The sequence below is a fragment of the Eurytemora carolleeae genome, unplaced genomic scaffold (genome assembly GCF_000591075.1).
Source record: "Eurytemora carolleeae unplaced genomic scaffold, Eaff_2.0 scaffold240, whole genome shotgun sequence".
In the NCBI taxonomy this organism is placed as follows: Eukaryota; Metazoa; Arthropoda; class Copepoda; order Calanoida; family Temoridae; genus Eurytemora; species Eurytemora carolleeae.
The window spans coordinates 112,135-131,038 of NW_019396183.1; the positions used below are offsets into that span (position 1 = coordinate 112,135).

Here is an 18,904-nt window from a genome sequence, read left to right on the forward strand (position 1 = left end):
CTCCCCTGTTCCTTTCTTTACAGATAAGCGTAATAAATTATTATTTTTATTTCAAAATGTGATTCTGAAATTTTTAAAAAAATTATTTCATAAAAAATAGCAATTTAATATTTTTCAGTGCTTCTGGCTTATGAAGATGCTGATTTAGAAAATGTCCACTGTTTCACAGAGGTTGTATCATTATACCATTTTTTTGCCAAATTGTTTTTGTTTTTATTCTAATAAAATAAATTTCATGTTCAGTTTTTGTATGGCGTGGGAATCTGGAAAAACCAGTCAATTCCGGTTCTTCCCAATCGAAAAAAATCAGGTATCATTTTTTTATTGCTTTTTGATATCTTTAATCAATTACTACTTATGCATCTTTATCATCTTTTTGTTAATATATTTGCTCAGATAAAAAATGTTGCACACTCTCCACCAAAGACAAACCCATCCCTTCATTTTTAGAGTCTTTAAAGCATTCAGATCTAGGATTTAAACTATATATTCTAGAATATTCTAGAATAGTAGAATCTACTAAACTATAGTGAGATCTATTAAACTATATATATTGTAGAATCTACTAAACTATAGTGAGATCTATTAAACTATATATATTGTAAAATCTACTAAACTATAGTGAGATCTATAAAACTATATATATTGTAGAAACTACTAAACTATAGTGAGATCTATTAAACTATATATATTGTAGAATCTACTAAACTATAGTGAGATTTATTAAACTATATAGTATATATATTGTAGAATCTACTAAACTTTAGTGAAATCTATTAAACTATATATAGTCCAGAATCTCTAAATTACAGTTAAACCCTAAATAAGCCATACATCGAAAGAATTCGTCAAATGTCGTATTCTTCATTTTCTGATAATGGAATGTTGCAGATAATTAGTTTTTTAATTAAATGATTATATGAAACTCTTTAAAACTGTTCCCGCATATTCATGGCTATTTATTTATTTTCGGAAATACTGAGATTAACGTAAAATAGAATAAAAACCATTGGAAAATTGTAAAGGCGACATTTGATAAATACTTTCGATGTATGGCTCATTTAGGGTTTAACTGTATATATATTTTAGAATCTACTGAACTAGTAAAATCTATGCATGATCTAAACCTAAAAGTTCATGTTTACACTTTTAAAAATGATGATGACCTAGCCTGGAAATACTTTCAGGTAAATGCCAAAATAAAAAAATGTATTTTTTACTTTAAGCAAGTAAAAACTATTTTGATTGTTTTTGAAAATGAAAAAAAGGCTTCATAAAATTATTACCAATTCTGTTTTTTGTTTTTTTTTACTTTTTACCTAAGATACTTAGATTTACATTAAAAGCTCTTTATAGTTACATTAGGCTCTCTACATGAGCTTTATTTTTTGTATTTTCTTTTACATGCAAAAAAAATCTGCATACACTGAACAAGAACAATTATTTAGTATTGAAAATGAAAAAAAGTGAACTGTAATGTGTAAACCCAAAATGTTTATAGAAATATAATTAGAGGGTGTAATAATTTCACTAATTCATTACGTTGATGAAAGGTACACGGGAGTTCAATTTTGGGCAACTTCTTGAAAAATCCAGATTTTTAACCCAAGGGGGGATTTGAAATAATGAAAGTATTTTATTCTAAATAAAGTAAAGTAAAATAAATGTATTAGATTAATCCGTTGGATGTCATGTTCTAATATATAATGTAATTTAATTTAAACTTAATTTTCGCAAAAAAAAGCGAAATTTCGCGAAAACGGTTGCGAAATACGAAAAAAGATTTTTGTATTTTTTCGCGAAAGTTCTTGTCTGCTGAAAACCCTACTGTCGATGCGCTCCAAAGTATGGCAAATGACGTCATCACATTTTCCGTTCATTGGACCGCAACCTTAGGCCGATTTACAGAATTTGGGCCACGTCTCAAATTTGAGACGCAGCTTTAACATGGCTGGTTCTACTTAAATTGTATGCACTGGTACGAGATTTGAGCCGGCGCTCAATTGGAACCGGTTATTGGAGGTTCAGCGACGCGATTTAAATTCTTTAAATTCGTCCTCTTGACGCTTACAGTCCCTTGAAGATAATATTTCAGGATCCTGCAGAGGAATTAGAGCAGTTTTATAAACTTGGTGTTGATGGATTTTTCACAGATTTTCCTCCAACCCTGGCTAGGTTCCTAGATTGTAAAAATATATGTTAAAGGGTCTGTAAACACAATTTCATGTGATCTTCCATTCAAAGAGAGCCATGTCTGACTAACAACGATACCTTTAAAAGCTTTGTCAGATCAAATATGAATTATGATATTCATTTTTATAATTTTGAAAACTAATTATTTTTAATTTTGGTTTCTTTACAAAAGTGACTTGCGCATGTCTATTTGTAAGTATACCAGGGATCGGCTGTATGAATATCATTGATCAGAGAAACGTTTCAATGGTACCGTTGTGTATCAGGCATGTCCCTCTCTATAAATGATGGTTCACTTGAAATTACGCATTCAGTCCCTTTGATTGTGCCATTATTAGAAATTCTCCAGTAAACAAATTGTCTAGTCTAAATATTAATAAATTATAAGTTTATTGAAATACCTTCTACAATGTTTTAAGCTGAGCTTTGATTGAAAAGAAAAGAATTATGAAACAAAAGTAGAATTATTTTTGCACAATTTAATCCTTTCTCATCTAAAGTTTCAGAGACAGCAACTTTTTTAAATTTTCAAAATCTAATTTTATATAAGTTTTTTAAAATCTATTAAAAATAAATAGATATAAATTTTATAATTTCTTAAACAAGTTTTTTTTTGTCAATTTACTTGATTCATGGGGTATTTTTACATTTTTACATTTATTTTACATGCATTTTTTCTTGTTCTTTAAAATCAGCAACATGATATGAAAAACTTTTTATTCTTTTTTTTGCTTTTTCTTTTACGTTTTTTAATTTATTTCTTAATAGGGGTTTTTTTAACAAAAATTGTCAGAGTCTTTCTCATCATGAAACTTAATGCGTTAAACTAGAGCCCACGAATTAAAAATTTAGGAGATAGAGCTGTCATTGAGACCAGAGGCGTATTCAGGGGGGCTATGGGGAATTCATTCATTCAAAAAATTGTATATGTGTTGTGAACGTTATTTCATATGTTAAAATGATTAAACATTGTTTTACACATGTATTCCCAGTAAACATTAATTTTTTACACTTTTACATATTTTAAACTAAATATCTAACATATATAAATTAGACTGGCCGGTAGTAAAATATTTTTTTATTGTCCAGCGCGGGTAAAAGATATTCCTTTAAATTTTATCACAACTTTTAAGATATCGTCTTCGAAAAAGGGTTGTAAACTAAAAAGTTCAAAATCCACAAGAAATGAAAACAAGAAAATCTGCGAAAAATGTTTGAATTCACTGGGCAACGCTGATGCTGCAGTATACTGTCTGTAACGAATGTACTCCAACACAATAGAGATTAATGTAGACATTGATCGATCCATATTTGAATTTTCACAACCATACATAGGTTTCCTACAATCACAACATTAGCACATAGTAGTAAACATTAAGGACGAGGGTAAGAAGTGTTGAAACGTTGGAGTAACTTGTTTACATTTGTCGATATGAACTTTGATTTTCAAATCTGTTTATTTTTGCAACCATATGTCGTGTATTTAAATGTAGACTGCAATACATTAATAAATTAGTAAATATTAATGGTCTACGACATTAGGTTGTGAAAATATAAGGAAGAGAAAATAAGAATTTGTTGTGTGTTTTTGAATGGTGGATATCGAGATCAAAGCTTGATTTCCTCGTTTTCTTAATCTCCAGATTAAATATTGCTTGTTCTCCTCTTGTTATTAATCTCCAGATTAATTAACCGATCGGGATTAAGGATATCCCACTCTAAAGTTTTCAGCTCTGTTCCTCTCCAAGAAAAGAGGAAAAATATTTCTTTAGCTACTTATATCTTAAACTAAAACTGTAATCATTGTAAACGTAAACAACGCTCTCCATTTCAAGGGTGCCGATTCACTATATCAATAAATCATTGCTGTTTGATACGATTTGTTCCTAGATAAAAAAGACAAAGGTTGAGATGGTATGTCAGGTAAAGACGAGTCGAGATATCAGTTCTATTGCAATATTTTTGACAAAAAGAATAATATTTTCTTTAACTTTTAAAATGTTCTTGGGATACTAATTCATGTCTTTGTGTATTTGTTCAAAAGCTAATTCAAACATGATAGATAAATCCTGAAAATATATATCATACAATATCCGCGAAAGTTGATCGAAAATAAAATATGTAAAAATGTATCAAACAAAACCCAGCGGATGAGGAAAATTAAATTTTGAATGAGTTTGTCTGTTTAAAACCTCGACTGGTTGACACAGACATAGTTCCGGTTTGTAGTAGTACTCGGACTCTTTCGACCACCTCCGAAGATCATTCGAGAATAAACTTTCCTAACAAAAAAATTAAAATTAGCATTGCACAAAAAAAATCATCATTGAAGATTTCGTTGATTTCTCTATTTTCTAAATAGTGAATCGATTGTTAAAAAAAAATCGGAAAGAAAAATAATGTTTATGCAATAAAAAGTCATAATGTGGAGCCCCTGATCTGCATACTGCATGTACTGTATCTATGAAATATTCTGGTCAAAGGAAACTATTATGTGAATTATCAAAATTATCAAAATTAAATGCAATTTAATCCTCCTCAGATACTATCACCAAAAACTTGCGTTTTTTTTACATAATTTGTCCGTTAGAAATTCATAACTTTATTATCTTTTTAGATAAACTTTATCTTAAAACAGACTGCAATGTAATTGGTTTAACAAATTTGGATTATTTTCCCACCATTTTTAGCACCTACAATGATTAATTTATTTGATAACTAGAGTTTTAATGTTGATTATTTGAATGTAAAACCAATACTGCAGCCAATGACGTCATATAAAAGTGTACAGAGCGTACACACTATTCGGATTAATTCCTAATTAATTCTACCCTCTTTGGTTTTATGTGTTTTTATTTTATCATCAACATCAAAAAATATTAATCAAATAAATAAAGTCCAAAGTAATATATTTTCCACAATTCATCACTTTAAACTACAATTTGTACAAAACTAAACCCAAACAAAATAAAATATAAAACAATGAAAAAAAAATTCAAATCAGCGGTGATCTTGATGGGGGGGGGGGAGGAAAAGGTACCCGTTTACATGTGATAAAAAATGTGATTTTTAAAAACGTTAAGTTAAAAAAATCCCAATAGATAAAATTTTGTAAAAGTTACCTGAATGAAGTGTTAAAGTACCCGTAGATTATTGGATTGGAAACCGAAGACGACATGCCAATTAGATGGAATGCCGCAAACAGTATCCTCTTTTGCTGGTCACTCATCTGTATTCTGCAAGAAAAAATTGTTAAATTAAAAAAAATTATTTGTACTAACTACATATCAAAATTGAGATGTCCTATTTCACATGTAAAAAACTCTCTCTTTTAGCCTTTATGAATGTTTAGTTTTACTTTTAAATTTAATGCAAAAAATTATTTATAATGTGTTCACTGGCAAATGAAGCATCTCTATTCTCTATATATTCAGTTTTAATCTCTGTTTATGTGTCTGTTTGTGTGTTTGTCCGATCATAGCTCAGGAACCTCTGGACAGATTTGCTTCAAATTTTGATTGGGTAAATCGAAAAGGCCACGGAACTGTTCTGTTTTTGGTTTTAAGATTCTAAACTGAGTGGGTCGACTTTAATAGTGAAAATTCAGTTGCCCGATGAAATGCGGGTAAACGGCGGGAGTAACTATGAGAAACAGCGCTGGGTCCCAAGCTAATTTTTTGATGAAATTTCACTGCCAATTAAAACATTTTATTTGATAAAGGATTTGAGTTTTTTCCACAAATTTAAATTGTTCAAACCCTTTATCTTTGCCGGCTGACATTTCAAACTTGGACAATTTTATCTAACAGACTGTATAAATAGTTTGAAATACAGGATTACCCACAAACAAAGACTTTACAAGACGACTTGAAAAGATATGACAATTTCAAGGTTTTGGCTCAAATAAAGCCTTGAAATGGCTGATAAACTTATTTGGCAAAGCAAAACACAATTTTACAGTAGCGGAGAAACAGATAGTATTTATTCAATTCCATTATTCATCTAGTTTACAATTATTCCACGTTTAAAATTCGGTGATTGTGATGGACCAAACCTCTGTAGAGTAAAAACAGTAGATGTTAGTTCCACATTTATTTAAAATATATTTCGGTTTGGGTTGACCCTCGTCAGTTCTTGAGATTGTTTCTGTCAGGAAGATTAAAAACAAACTTTGTAGAAGAAAAGTTTCAAATCGTTCCTTTACATATGTAGAGTTAAACCCTATATAAGCCATACATCGAAAGAATTCATCAAATGTCGTATTCTTCACTTTATGATAATGGAATGTTGCAGATATTTAGTTTTTAAATTAAATGATTATATGGAGCTCTTTATAATTATTCTCGCATATTCATGGCTATATATTTATTTCGCAAATACTGAGATTTACGTAAAATGGTATAAACCCCATTAAAAAAATTTAGGACGACATTTGATAAATTCTATTAATGTTTGGCTCATTTAGGGTTTAACTTTATCAAATTCATTCTTGTGAATCGGGCATTGCCAGGGAGGATCATTTCAGCCCCTCTAACAAATTTATATTCTTTACCCGAGTTTGTCTCCAATATCAAGATCCAGGAGTAGGTTGATCAGGTTCAAGGGGAGCCAGGATACTGTGAAGACGACAACAATCGTGATCAGTAGTCGCTGAGTTCTATACAGACGAACACGTGGTCTAGGGAACGGTAGATGGGTCAACCTCCTAAAATGTTTAATTAAGGTACAAACGTCGTCGTATATTTAAATACAATGAAGACGACTTTTTTATTTATATTTTTACCAAGCTTTAAAACAGCCATGTATACACATAAACATGGAAACAAAGAGAAGCTGTCAATTAACATGCTTCTCTGTTTTGCTTGTAAATTTGCATTTTGAAGAAAAGCTTGTTAAAAACAAACCTTAAAGGGAGAAGCCGTCATCATTGTATTTATATTAACTCCGACCACTATTAACCTACATGCACCAGTCCTTTATTTTGTATCTTACATTTATTTTCATTTATTCTACATTTATTTATTCATGTAGATATTTATTCATTTAGATATATATCTACATGTTTCAACATTTATTCATATAGATATATATCTACAGGTTTCTACATTTATTTATTCATTTAGATATATATCTACATGTTTCAACATTTATTCATGTAGATATATATCTACATGTTTCTACATTTATTTATTCATGTAAATATATATTTACATGTTTCTACATTCATTTATTCATGTTCAATGAACGAATATTGTCGTTTTCCTACTGAAGGATGCTTAAAAACTTAATTTGAATTTGTTGATTAAACTTGAAATATTTTTTCTTCTTTTATTTGTGATAAAAATGATCAGCTAATTTGGTCCAGCCGTTTGCAAAGCCATAACGAACATATAAATAACTATTTTAAAAACATTTTAAAAATAAATTTTGAAAAAAAGACATATATATGTGAGAAGAGCTAGATTTAATAGATAGAAGCGAGCGTACACTGCCACCCTATATAATTTACCTATTGATAGATAAATGAGCCAGACTGATGATTAAAGAGGGAAGGATTAGTTGGATACTGGAAAGAACCAAGCTAAACACAGAATATTATCATTTAAAAATAATTGAATATATTTAGATTTAATTTTGAAATTGATTTTGAAAAAAAATTTTAAGAAATTAATTCATTGCCTCAAACTCAAATTTCTAATCGCTATATATGTAAAACCTGATGGTGTCAACCTTTGATATTTCATACTTAGATTATTTGATTTAACAAAATTCATGATTTGAAATATCCAATGCCTTGGGTTGCAAATATATAGGAATGAGTTTTTGGCAAAGACTCAATTTCTTTTAGGGTTTTTGCATTCCGTTCGTAGAAAAAAACGCAAAAAATGTCGTTTGTTTCGCATTAAAATTAAAAATGCGAAAATTAAAAAAGATTGATTATTTTTTTAAACATTAATTGCTAAATTATCGCATATTTTTTCCACAAAATTCAGCATTGTTTTCGCTTCCTTTTGAAAAATTTATATTCGCGAAAAAATGCGAAATTTCGTGAAAGAGTTTACTAATGAAAGAAAATTTTTGCAAAATTTTGCATTTTTCGCAAAACATCTCGCTTGCTGGAAACCCTAATTCCTTTGCAGACTCGATTAGTCTATATATATTTATATATATATATACTCATTTTAAATCAATCAATTATGTTTCCGATTGATGAGTAAAATTCCATGATGGATTGATTGATTAATTAATTGAATTATTGGTTGATTGGATTGATTGGTTAATTGATTAATTGTCTATTTGGTTAATCGATTAATTGATAAATTGATTAATTGGTTAACTGATTAATTGATTAATTGATTAATTTATTAGCTGATTGATTGATTAATTAATTGATAAATTTATAAATTGATTAATTTGTTAACTGGTTAACTGATTAATTGATTAATTGGTTGTTTAATTGATTAAGCAGTTAATGTGAACCTGTAGAAGAGACGACCATGATTAAAATCCCAGTTTTCAATGCAGTAGCTCCGAGCCAAGAAACTTTGTCCAACCTAAACATTTGGCAATTTTTTGATAATATAAAAATAAAAAATTATAAGGCAAGAAATCATTTCCCTTAATAAGAGCTCGAAGCTAAATTTTGCTATTTTTATAATTTCTGAGCGTGTATGAATCTACATGATACAGATTATTTTAAGAATATTTTAATAATTACAAAAAATCCGAAAAAAGGAAATTTATTAGATTTTTATCTAAAAATTGACGTAGGTTGAGAATTGGTATCTTTAAAATCAAAGAATGATTACAACAGAATTCCAGGAAACCAATTATGAAAATTATACATCGTCAACAAGTTAATTTAAAATGCAATAATATAATATTTTTTAAGAAAAACTTATTTAAAATATATCAGATTATGAAAACAAGAAGAAAAGCGTGAAGAAGAAAAATTATGATTAAACCAAACAGGTGCGAACATTATCACCCATTATTAACTGATTTATAATTAAGTTTTTTACTAAGAGTTAAAATATTTCATTAACAAGAAAACTATAATTAACAGATTATGAAAAAGTTACACAAGTGAAAAGATGAAATCAATAAATTATAAAATGAAAAGTTTCGCAGATGTTTTGCTAATGAAAATTGTTTTTAAATTATGGTTTACCAGGCACGGGCAGCCAAAGTGCATTTGAATTTCCGAGCCGGGTCAACCTTTCCGGTCCTAGTTTGTACTGTATCGCCCGGACATTGGGTAAATAAAGCAGACACTCAATAGGACTAGCCGGTGCAACAAGATTGACGCGATCAGACTTTATTTTGAATTTACTTTTACTGAAGGGTCAGAGGTGCGTGCAGGGCGAGAGGCGTTTAGTTTCTTTAATTTGAATTCAATTTTTTGTTGCTCTCAAGACTATAATTCAATCTTTATATTTCAACATTTAAAATGTATTTGCTAACATAAAAGTAAAATAAAATTGTGATCGGAAAAGACTGAAAGCTACATCTGAAGTCATGAAAGAAATCCTTCATTTTCCTGGTCAAACATTATTTTTGATGCTTTAAAGAAAACCCTGAGAAAGGACAAGTTTTGGCAAGAGAGGAAGAAGATGCCATACCCCCCCCCCCTCCCTCCATTTTTGGATATAATTGACTCAGGATATCAAAATTGCCAAATTTCTTTATTATAGTTAGATTTGATAGGTGTATATATGAACTCATTACAGTACTAAAACTGGCAAATAGTTAATGGCCTTAGATAAGAAGTGAATGGAATTTTTCTTTTCTAAGACTAATTCTACACCTTTCTAAATAAAAAAGATAGAAAATTTAGAAAAATTGAAATCTTAATATGAACAGATAAAACATTAATATGGAATGTATCATTTACTCTCAGACAAATTAGAATCATTGAATCCCTCGGGGGTTTAAATTTCCATTGATTCTAATTTGTCTGAGAGTAAATGACATTCCTTTTTAAAGAGTTCAATGATAAACCCGAGGGCTTGAGGATTTTGCTGATTTTTTTTTGCCTTTGTAGATTTTCAAAGTATCTTTCAATGAAAATATCCCCGCGGGATTAAATAAAAATTGTTGCATACCAAAAAACCCGCTTTTTATAAAGGAAGGCTTACTTTTGACTAAGCAACAAACCAAATTGCGAAAAGATTTGCTTAAGTTTCGAAATTTCAAATTGCACGAAATTTCGATGTTTTTGCTTATTGATGCGCAAAAGCTATTACGTGCAAATTCTGAAGAAAATCTTGGTATTTGCGTATTTATTTATTTCCTACTATTTCGCTATTTCGAGCTTTTTCCTTGTTTTGAGCTATTTCGTTAAATTTCTAGAAACAATTCCAGGAAATGATGAATGAATTCAAAATTAAACCAACCAATTAAATATAGAGTTTTAACCCTCATAGAGACAAAGAATTATAAATTTCAATACGTCTTAAACATAATTTTGACAATTGTGACCATATCCCTCTTACCTACGCCAAAATCATATTGATTATCACTATAGTTGAAAACTCTCTATTATTTGTTTATTTTTACACTATTTAAAACTCTACTAGTTGAGTTTTAGAAGAAGTAAATATTTCCATTTACTGATAGCGCCGATTTAAGGATTCATATCTCTAATTGGATAATGAGATAGATAGAAAGATAGATGTTACCGCCATACTATTTCTATTGGTTCAGAATAGACAACAAACACATGACAGAACCCTGATTGGATCAGGCGCTAATGAACTCGGCATACAGGAGTGTACTGATTGATTAGTTTCATATTCCAATAGTTCCTTAAATGGCCATAAATTCCTTTTAAAAAATATATTTTTGTTGAATATATACGGTATAGAGGTACTCACTGGGATACTGTGGGTTAGAACTTGCATTGCTTTAAGAAGAGGTGACGCGAAGAGAAAAGCTAGAATCCAGCACAGTCCTACAGCTATTTTCATCCTCATGTGCTTACTAAAGTAATTGAGTATTTATAAAGGGACTGATACAAAGAGAATAGAATATATAATAGAGGGGAATTTAGAGAATCTCTCGGTATGAATTTTTTCAGTCCTTTTTAGCCTGAAAGGGAGTTCAAAGTGTACAAATCATGTAAATGTTCACAAATTATATGCAGTAGAGTACATTAATACAGTATGTTCCCTAGACTAAACAGTATAAATGCACAAGTCCCTTTTATAATTGAAATTACGCTTACAGTTCTTTTAAAGTTATTATTTACTAATAATACGATAGATTAAAAGTATTTTACATTAAAGTATGGTCATACTTTTCAGTCAAAGATATTTATTAAAATAGCTGTCGCCTTTTATCGGAAAATTCAAGTTTAAGATTTTGTGGGTTTTTAAATATGTTTAGTCCATTGGCCCAGCTGTTGAAATCAACTATTTTAATTGAAAAAAAATTGTATTTGAACCCAAAACTCACTGGATTCAGAAGACGACTTTTAGATATGAGTTTTGATTTTTAAAAGTTCAATAAACATATAAAACGGGAACTGTTTAGTATGCATGTAATAAATACCGTGGCAAATCCCATAGTTACACCTAGATAAATTACGTTGTGCATTGTCTGTAAATCTAAATGCGTTTATCAATACCTATATGCAAATCTCGTATTGCAATTAACCTATTCTAGCTATATGTCAGCAAACAACCATGTCAAACCTATATTGTGATTAGCTTAACTATGTTGGTATATAACAATGCTAAACTTATAATTACGTCTCTTAACTTAATCTGTAACCTAGAAATCTAAATAAACGTCAGTTGTAATAATACTCCGCTTTGATTATATAGCTTGAGAGTAGTACTTCTTGGTTAGCGAATGAGAAGCGTCCTGAATCACTTTTTTGAAAGATAGATATAGATTGGGAATTACGTTAAGTAGGGCATTTACTGCATGGACGGACCCATTTCACTTTATAAGTAGATTCTTAAGCTACTTTATAAACTATTTGCATGAAAAAAACATATAATAATGCCCTAATAAGCTATTCCTTTCCCACTGAAAGACAATTTTCTAGCAGAAACTCTATACTAATGTTGACACAAATACTTTGGCATTCAGGGACATGTTTGAGCATTGTTGATTTGTTGATATGTATCTTTAAATATGCATGTCTGGAATGCCTTGCTTCTAAATTATTGAACATACAAACTCCAATTCCTGTATTTCAGAATAGAATATTATTTGAATACCTGGCTTTGTTGGAAGAATGCACAATAAGCCGGTGCCTAAAGAATTAACAAAATTTAAGTATTTTAAATTATCAAATTTTAACTAAAACTTCGTTTTTACATTTTTCAACGTTTTGTAAATGGTTTATTCAAAATAAAATAACAGATAGGTCCATCAAATAAAAATTCAGTCTGTCATAGACGTAAATTAACTCTCTTGCCCCCTGCAAGGAAAATTACGGTTCATTTGATGTAACGGCCCAATTTTTAGGCAGTTATATAACAGACTACCAGGGGCGTATTCAGGGGGTGGGCAATGGGGGCTATTCCCCCCTGGAGCAGTGAAATATATTGATTTCAGGGGGTTTTCAGACCCCGCCGGGTGCTGAGCCGCCCCCCCCCCAATGGAAAGATAAAAAATAAGGGCCCCCCTTTGGTCAAACTCCTGGATACGCCCCTACAGCCTACGCTTGAACGATACAGTACACCAAATAAATACTAATAATCTAAAGAGATTTATTTTCCTTGTATTTTACCTGTCCAACGATATGCAGATGATACTGAAGGTGGACATGAAGGACAAGAAGACAGGAAAGAACCCGGTCATGACACATAATCCAGACCCAATCCAATCTTAATATATATATATAAACAGAAACTGCGATTTTTTTCTATAACATTTTTATAACTTAAACATTAACAATCAGTATTTATTTATTATTTATTAACAAACTACTTGCTTAAAACGGCCAGCTATCTAGAACTACCTGCTTGAAACGGCCAGTTATTCAGAAACTACCTGCTTGAAACGGCCAGCTATATAGGACTAGCTGCTTGAAACGGCCAGCTATCTAGGACTACCTATTTGAAACGGGCAGCTATCTAGAACTACCTACCGGAAACGGCCAGCTATCTAAAACTACCTGCATGAAACGGCCAGGTATCTAGAACTTCCTGCTTAAAACGGCCAGCTATATAGGACTAGATGCTTGAAACGGCCAGCTATCTAGAACTACTTGCTTGAAACGGTGAGCTATCTAGAAATACCTGCTTGAAACGGCCAGCTATCTAGAACTACCTGCTTGAAACGGCCATCTATCTAAAACTACCTGCTTGAAACGGCCAGCTGCTGATGAAGAGTTGAGTAAGTGTGGCCGGAGCTGCAACACTGACGAGTAAGCAGTCTGAAACTGCTAAACTAACCATGTAGAAGTTTCCTTCTGTCTGTAAAGATGGAGTCCTAAATATGGATTCTTTAAATACTAAACTTTAAAAAGGATTAAAGAAACTATCGACGTTATTTCTCTTAACCATCCATTTAAGGAGTTGTATATGCTCGTTTTACTGTAATACTCTTTCTCCTATAACACTCTTAAATAAACCTGCGGACTTTTGCACCAGAGAGAAGGAATGAAAATGACAGAATTCAGCATGCTTTGAGTTTAAGAAACGAAAATATCATCCACATTATTTATTAACTAAAGTCCCTTGAGTGGTTTGGTAACAACAACAAAATTATTTTTAAAGTTTAGAATGCTTTAATTTGAATTCAACAAAAGTTTAGTTTTATATTTAATTATTTACAACCACTTTACGGGGACGTCAAGGGAGTTTTCCTTTAGTGTGGGTTCCCAAGACCAATTTTGTTTACTTAACGTAGCAAAGTTTAAATTGTTATTTAAAGGAAATAGAGTAAAAACCAACGAGGTTATCTATTCTTAAAATCTAAATTTAATGCCTACAAGTTGCCTGCTCTCTTTGCTTTCGGTACTCATTTTCAGTTTTCCAGGAAAGGGGACGTCCCTTAATTTTCTAGGGGGTGGGCGTCCCCCTTTCCTTCCCCCCACATCTTAAGCCGGCTCTGCCAATACTTCATTGTTCAATAAAGGTTCTGTGAAAACTATATAAAATTTAAGATGCAAAACCTCCCTATACACTCATACTCTGAAAGCGTACTGCATATTTAATGATTGTACTGAATGAATAGGCAATAATCTCTTAATATCCTTCATCAGGAAGCTGTCTTAATCGTACACTCAGGCTAATATACACAGCCAGGTAGCTAAGTTCCAGGAGTTCCAGCCCCCCTGGTAACAATCAGCAAAACGTCGGCAATGTCGTCTTTGATTTTGCTTTATTTTTACTTCATCACAAATCCTGAATATTATAAAGTAACAATTAGAAGAAGATTAGTCTGGCAAACTCAGAAAGGATGATATGTTGTCAACAGGGAGTATGAAATAGAAGGGAGATACAACTAACGCGGCCCGCCCTACCATATGGTTAGCTTTGCAGATGGTACTACATTCAATTTCTCTCCATTTGTATACGGAAATATAAGTAGTATAGTTCTTGACGGTAAATAAGCGTTTATATAAATGCATCATTACTGTATCTTGTGATTATAATTGGGTTTATTCATGCCAAATGCACTCAGAGACGTGTAAATATTAAAATTATATATGTACATATTATGTATAAACTCTAAAGTATACTTTTTTAATCGTTGAAGAAACATATCTATGTATATAATAAAAATTCAATTGGCAACGCCGGGCACATCAGCTAGTCTTACATAATGCATAATTCCAGGCGAAATTTAATTTTTGAAATTTTGAAATTGCCAATAACAAGATATAACATATCTGAGTGTTATGAAGTAGACAGCATATTAGATTGATATCAATATCAATTATCAATGTTAACATAAACTTATTTCTTCAAAATTGACTTAACCCATTCAAGAATCCAGGGTTCCGACACTGGGTTTCAAGAAGATACCCTGTCTTTAAAAAATTGAGTCTTTGCCACCAACTCTGATATTCTAATCCATATATCTTTGAATTCTGTTAGATCAATTAGTTTAAAAAATCAAAGGTTTACGCCATCATGATGCAAATATAGGTATTAAAAAACTTAAGTTTGTGGGAAAGAATCAATTCCGAGAGCGTATACTTCATAAATGTACATTGTAAATGTACAGTTCAGTTGAATAGGTTGACAACTATCAGCCCCCCTGAGCTCTGGAAGAAGAAAACGACTTATAGACTAAAGTTATGACTTTTAAGTCTGCATTGAACATGATATACAGCAATTGTTTGATGTAAACAGACCCCACCAGCTTAATAAGGGATTTAATAAGTTACTGGTATCACTATTTTCTGAAAATCTTCAAATACAACAGCTTATTGATATAATGTCGTCTTACTATTCTACAGTTTCCTGGTTATCACCGCATTATCTTGACATTCTCCTACCTGTAGACAGCAAGAACAACCATAATGTTCCCTATGATGCTGGCGAGTGCTGTGAGGATGTAGAGGATAAGGAAGAAGATTACCCAGGGTTGGGGTAGGGAGAGACTAGGCGCTGACAACTCCTGGATATTAGATTATCTAATTTAAATTTTATCTTTGCTTAATCTTATGCGACATATATGCAACCAATCTGAAAACGATTATATCCCACACAAAGGATCCTGAAAATCTCTGGTTTGCCCTTATTATAATTTTTTAATTTATTTTGCATTTCTAATAGATATAATTGATAATATTATTGCATATAGTCCGTATAGTCTGTATTATGTCACCACAACTTCAGCCAATATATGAATTTTCCTATAAATTTGACACAGTTTTAAATCAATTTCTCGAGACAGGAACATCAGGTAGATGTTTTATGTGTATCGTTTAACGCCTGATATTCTCAGGTTTCATCATATACCCCCTTTCATTTTTCTGTACAGTCCCTTTAAAGGGACTGTATTCACTACTATAACCATGCCTATGCTCACATGGAAAACATTTTTAAATTTTATCCCCCCTTGTAAGGGAGAAACTATGATTGTCCTTTCCCCCCCCCCCATAGTATAAACTCCTGTATACACCATTGAACCACGAAAATTAAAATAAGTAATTGTATTATATTCTAATTATAGTTAATAAACTATATATGTATAAAGTAGTAATCTCTGTTTATCTGTTTGTATGTACGATCAAAACTCACAAACTCCTTGCTACAACATACATACAAGCAGTGTATATATAGATATACAGTGATCATCAGAAAACAAGGGAATAGGAAGACGACATTACAGCAAAATTTGAGTATATTTGATGTTGACACAGAAATAATTTTACTGGAGACTGTTAAAATCACTAATTTGGTGAAATGGGTCTGTCTACACTGCGCAGTTGAAGAGTCTAATGCTCATAGGACTGTTTAAAGTCATAACTTGATTCTAAAAGTCGTCTTCATATTTCTGGTGATCACTGTACTTTAATTTACCTGTAGGAGAAGGTTGTCTCCTGATCTGTTCACATGTTCAGATAATCTTTCAAGAATAGACTCTACCTCACCGGATATATTCATCCCTAAATATGCGAAATAATAGTAATATAAAAATAATAACAAAAATATTAATAACTAGCTGAAGGGCTCGGCATTGCCCGTGAAAAAAAATGTTTAAAAGAATGTTTTATAACACTCCCCGGCCACCCCTGAGCAAATTGAACAAAATATAGAAAAAAAAACAAATGTTGAGGTTAAATTTTCTTTTTCGTTCGAATGGAAAATTAAACTCTCCGAATTGAATTTAAATTGAAAAAAAAACAGAAAATATTTGTCTTTTTAAACGAAAAGAATTGAGTGGTTTTGGAACGAAAATATAGAGTACACTCACTACTCAAATATTAGGTCTTTTAGATTAATCAAATTGTACAAAAAATCTTATCATTTTATGTTATTCCTTGACCAAATATTGGTTAATTCACATTGAGAACATATACATCCGGCCATGAAAAAAAATTGCAAAAGCAAATATTGGCTTGGTTTGTAGGTTATTTAGCTCTATGCGCAAATAGAAATATGTACAAAACCACATTTCAGCTTCTCCCACGATCAACTTTAGTGGTAGATCTTTAAAACGTTTGTAAATTATTTTCAAGTTATGATAAACAAATTCACCATTTTGATCAGCATATATCTTTATGGGTTTATGAATGAAAGGCAGAGAAAAAAATTATTTTTCCTATATTGTGCCTGAAAAGGCAATCTTAACAATTATAGGTCGATTTAGTAAAAAATAGTAAAAACCGAGCAGGAGTTTTTAATAAACGAATTATCAAATCTGTTTATCATAATTGTAAGATATTTTTAGATGTTTTGAAAACTCTATCTTTAAATCTGACCAGGCCATGGGTGAAACTTAAATGGGCTTTTGCATATATTTCTTTATGGGACCAGAGCGAAATAACCTACAAACCAAGCCAATTTTTCTTTTGAATTTATTTAGTTCTCAATGTGAATTAACCAATATTTGGTCAAGGAATAACATAAAATGATCAGATTTTTTATACAATTTGATAAATCTTAAAAACCTAATATTTGAGTAGTGCACAGTACACTTATTAATTATTTATACCCTGTTTTCTTTATTGGGAAAAAATCTATGACATTTTCTAATTTTTTACATTTTTGAAAGTCCTCTAACACTAATTTAGAAATATGCAAATATCCGAATACTTCTTGCGAAATCCAGTTATTTGGCAAAAGTATTAAGTTCGCGAAATATGCCAAATGTCACCTTTTCTTAAAGATGTTCATTCAAATAATTAATCTTTAGGTTCGCAATGCATGTAGTGCAGTATGTGGATCAAAAAATGAACTAATATATTAAAGAACACATTACATTGGGAGTACGTCCAAACATAAATTTTGTCTGGTATTGAGTAAAATTAGGCATTCAGGCAGTATGTAGCAGGTATAAATCTCAGCTTATACTGCTATATGCTACAACAACGCTTTATACATGCTACACCAGGCACCCATGCCGCTTTATTATTTGTGGATTGTGCGGCACAGAGCTACGACCGTAAAGGTTGGCCCAGCTCGGATAATCAAATGTACATTGGTTGTGCGTACAGGACTTCAGCAGTTTCGTACCGACTTTATTGAAAATATGAATCTTAAATTAATATTAATGATAATTAACAAATTTAAAGCCCTGGAAAAGTCTAATTCAAAAAGGTGTCTTTTATCAATTCAATAATGTAGAAGATGACTATGCTATTTTGCATGAAAAGTGTTTAATTAAAATAAAATCTCCATTGTTTCTGCCATGTATCGAGCGAAAAATATCATTTAGAAAAACCTGCAAAGACTTTGAGAATACTTTTTGATGTGTTCTAAACCGGTTCTTCTATAGCTGACCCTGTGTTGAGTACTGGTGTATTAAGAGAACTGAAACGGATCTTATCGCGGATTTTGTTCTCTTCTCGTCTCTAATTTGCTCTCAAGGTATCTCTGGTTTCTCTCTGGAACTCTCTCACTAAGAGGCATAAAGAGAGACAATGTGATATCATATAAGTATAAAGTATAAAGTATAAGATATATAAAGTATAAAGTATAAAGTATAAAGTATAAAGTATAACGTATAAAGTATAAAGTGTAAAGTATAAAGTATAAAGTATAGAGTATAAAGTGTAAAGTGTAAAGTATAAGGT

At 31.0% G+C, this 18,904-nt stretch overlaps 1 protein-coding gene and 1 long non-coding RNA gene across 2 annotated transcripts; one reads left to right on the forward strand and one right to left on the reverse strand.

Annotated features, from left to right (window-relative positions):
- Positions 1–107: 107 nt before the first annotated feature.
- On the forward strand, positions 108–2,593 carry LOC111697498 (uncharacterized). Its single transcript, XR_002764296.1, has 4 exons — positions 108–171; positions 244–310; positions 1,090–1,187; positions 2,096–2,593. It is a non-coding gene; the product is annotated as an uncharacterized LOC111697498 (long non-coding RNA).
- Positions 2,594–4,205: 1,612 nt separating this feature from the next.
- LOC111697477 (neuropeptide F receptor) lies at positions 4,206–16,774 on the reverse strand. The gene is made up of 11 exons (XM_023467496.1): positions 16,689–16,774; positions 15,659–15,780; positions 13,511–13,641; positions 12,938–13,034; positions 12,423–12,458; positions 11,070–11,175; positions 8,674–8,747; positions 7,703–7,774; positions 6,746–6,898; positions 5,316–5,429; positions 4,206–4,475 (listed from the first exon to the last, which is right to left on the reverse strand). The coding sequence occupies exons 1-11, from the start codon at positions 16,770–16,772 to the stop codon at positions 4,379–4,381; spliced, it is 1,086 nt and encodes a 361-aa protein (XP_023323264.1). The 5' UTR covers positions 16,773–16,774; the 3' UTR covers positions 4,206–4,378.
- Positions 16,775–18,904: the final 2,130 nt, after the last annotated feature.